Source organism: Branchiostoma belcheri, unplaced genomic scaffold (genome assembly GCF_001625305.1).
Source record: "Branchiostoma belcheri isolate BF01 breed outbred unplaced genomic scaffold, Haploidv18h27 scaffold28, whole genome shotgun sequence".
Classification (NCBI taxonomy): Eukaryota; Metazoa; Chordata; class Leptocardii; order Amphioxiformes; family Branchiostomatidae; genus Branchiostoma; species Branchiostoma belcheri.
This window is the reverse complement of record NW_017803887.1, coordinates 1,222,456-1,225,788: the sequence shown is the minus strand read 5'-3', so window position 1 is coordinate 1,225,788 and position 3,333 is coordinate 1,222,456. Positions and strand designations below refer to the sequence as shown.

The following is a 3,333-nucleotide window of genomic DNA, read 5'->3' as shown; positions in this document are numbered from 1 at the left end:
TCTTTTTAAGACATTTTATATATGCTCCCGCATAAAAACATTACATTTAAGATCCGTAACTTTGCATTAAGAAACTTTTGTTTGAACGATTTAAAAGTTTTAAAAGAAATAAAAAATTAGTAATGATTGAGAAAACGTAGAACAAATAGTCAGATACAACATGTTCTTGATCTGTACCTTAAAAAAAATTAATAACTATGCAAGTGGTAACTTGGTTTGCATAATTGGTAGCTTTTGACGTCACATATTTGAAAGTTTAATCACAGACCTGTGACGGAACGGAATGGTTTCCTCATTTATTATACAATCTATCTTCTGTTGTGCATTATCATTCCATTTAATAACGTGCATCTTTACCATTTGTTCCCGACATTAAAAGCTATCAGCCACCAAAAAATCAGGACCATAGCATGCTAGGGAAAAATATTTTAAAGCAAAATCAGAAGTTCTGATTTAGTACCAACATTTTTTGTCGTTCCATCGGCAAACATAACAAATATCATAACTATCCATAAAGGCTTTCTTAAGTTATGCTCACTACAAATATGCACAAACACACACAGACAAAAATATTCCTCCGTTTTGCATTGTCTAAAGCTGCCCGGGGCCTTAACCCTGCGCCATTACCTTACGACCCCCGAGAGCTATTTTAGAAAAGCACGTCTAAAGCATGTCGAGACAAGCTTCAAAGACTAAAAATCTTGCGGCAGTACCTTACAAGCTACATGCACAAGCATACCAAATACCATGAACATTCACCCAGAGCTTTGAGAGTTACCCTGCAAGTAAACAAATAAACAGAGACACAGAAAACAATATAGGGGAAGATAAAAATCGACTAATAGATGGTATTTGCCACTATATTTGGTTCTACTGCGCAATATTGTCATTTATTGTCACAAAAAATTTAGAGTTTAGAACACGCCAAAATTTGCTTCTTTGAATTATCACTTATGGTTGTCTCATCAAAAACAGCTTTTTAACATTTCATCGACGCCAAAAACGTTTAGACGTCTGTAAAGTTGTTAAAAATTTTCTAAGATGAAATTTGGACAGAATCGACAAATTTGAAGCATTTGTTCCTCGAGGTTCAGACTTTGCAACTTCAACAATAACTGTAATAAAGTGCAGGCATGTGGCTGACTAGGATGAGACGAACTAAATACACAAAAGATTAAACACAAAAAAAGAAAACTCATAACAGAAACAACGTGCAAAGTTATCCATGGCAATCAAATGGTATAATAGTGATCGTATATTTGGAGATATAAGTAAAGTGGACTTTTCGAAAGTTTGTATTTGGTATGTCGTTTTTAAGTTTTAATAAAAAATGTTTTGTAATCAGTAGGGTATATTTTAGTGAAGACACTGACAGGACAAATAATTGTTTAAAAAAAATCAGTCTTCACTCTTTATATTTGTTTAATTTCATGTAAGCTAAACTTATCTAGTCCTTGCCCATTTTTGTTTTAATTTCTTACAAAATATTTGAATTATTCTTTTGCATATATTCAAGTTTTAAAACATAGACTTGAAATAACATGCATTATCCTGTTGAAACAAGTGTTTTAAACGGCCAATTTCAAATAAGACAAAGTTTCCCTTTCCCTTTGTGGACCTTTTAGCACTTATTTTTTCGCACAGGTATTTTTTCACCTTCGTACAAAAATGATTGCAATATTGAGTGGAACATATTAACATATTCAAATCTTGGAAGGGTGGTGTTACTCAGTGACTAATCCCATCAGCAGGGGCCGGATCATAGCTGTTTGTCTCAGGGTACTCTGTAGTGTTGTTTATTGCCTCTCTACGCTCGTTCTGGCAGTATGCAGCTGCCGGGGACCGACCAGCACCAGTCGCAGGGGAGGGGCAGATGTAACTGTTTTCCCGGCTTGTGGCGGGCTGACTGCGGTGATTTTCATCATAGACGGCGGACGGAGTGTCCGTCTCACTTCTGCGCGGGGTAGCAGGGTCATAGCTACTGGCCATTGGAGACGCTACGGAGTTACAGACCGTCGCAATAGTGTCATGCTGGCCATAGGTGTTAGACAGGGTACGGTCAGGGTTAGCGACAGGGGAGTTGTAGCAACGTGCCTTACGGGAACGCTTAGCGGCGCTGGCATTATGCTGATAGGCAGGGGACGTGGTTGCACCCGGGGTTAGGGAGGATAGATGGGTGCTGGTAGCAGGTTTTGCCTGAGTTATTGCCACCGGTTTTACCATAGCCATAGGTTGTTGACAGGATACGGTCTGGGTTAGTGGCAGGGGGGTTGTAGCAAGGTGCCTTGCGGGAACGTTTAGCGGCGCTGGCATTCTGCTGGTAGGTAGGGGACGTGGTTGCACCCGGGTTGGGGAGGATAGATGGGTGCTGGTAGCAGGTTTTGCCTGACTTATCGCCAGCGTTTTGACCATAGCCAGTTACAACTGCCCCTTCCTTGTTTGGTGTCTGACGGGGACGCTCGGCTCTGTACGGGCGGGACGGCACGGGGTGTGTGTGCGCGCGGGGGCGGCCTGGGTACGCTGCGCAAAGCTTGGCCTGTCCGTACGGAACAGCATCTGACTGAGAAGAACCGGCCCTGCGCAAGTCAGGGTGGTCTTGGAAACCACCTTCAGCGTAAGGGCTGATGACTGATTCTGACTCATTTAAGCTGTCGTGATCCTCGAAACGACCTTCAGCGTACGGACTGATCACTGGCTCATCCAAGTTGCCAACTGGCCACTTAGAACAGACAAAGACCTCATTGCCATTGCGAGGTGAACCTGTGCTGTTATCTGGAGATTTGCGTCCGAGCCTACGCTTGATACACCTGACACAGAACAGAACCCCGGGCCCCACCGCAACAGCCGGCAACCAGATAACAGATGACAACACTATGTTCCATGTGCAGATACCCCCTTCATAAGCATCATCACTTGTGATGGTGGTCAGTAGTGTAGTGCTGATGCCGGTGGGCACCGGTGGTGTGCTCATGGTGGTTGAGAATGGTGAGGTGTTGATGAGTGAGGGTTCTGTTGCCTGGAGTGTTGTGCCTTCACTTGTCATGAAAACCACAGTGTCAGACCCAGTTTCCGAAGAAACCGTACAAGTGGTGTTTCCAAAGGACAAGGGCTCGGTGGTCTCAAGCCAAAGGGTGAAGCTGGACCTCCCCATGTAGTTAGAACACAGGCTGTCATTTCCTGAACCCCCCAATAGGTTATTTGCTGGTCCCTTACATTTCACCCAGCCCTCAGCCTTTAGTTCGGTCACCACTCTCACGGTTAGGTTGCCTGTCGGCAGAGTAGCGTATGTTTTCGTGTTTGTGTCGTACGTAATGTCGTGTGTGTGTCGTGAGT

The 3,333-nt window shown here is 43.4% G+C and overlaps 1 protein-coding gene across 1 annotated transcript in view; it reads right to left on the bottom strand.

Annotated features, from left to right (window-relative positions):
* Positions 1–1,728: 1,728 nt before the first annotated feature.
* Positions 1,729–3,333, bottom strand: part of LOC109472538 — a 4,043-nt gene continuing 2,438 nt past the window's right edge. Inside the window, 2 exon segments of the mRNA XM_019772321.1 lie at positions 1,729–2,157; positions 2,159–3,144. Of these exon segments, the coding sequence (XP_019627880.1) occupies positions 1,729–2,157; positions 2,159–3,144 (1,415 nt within the window).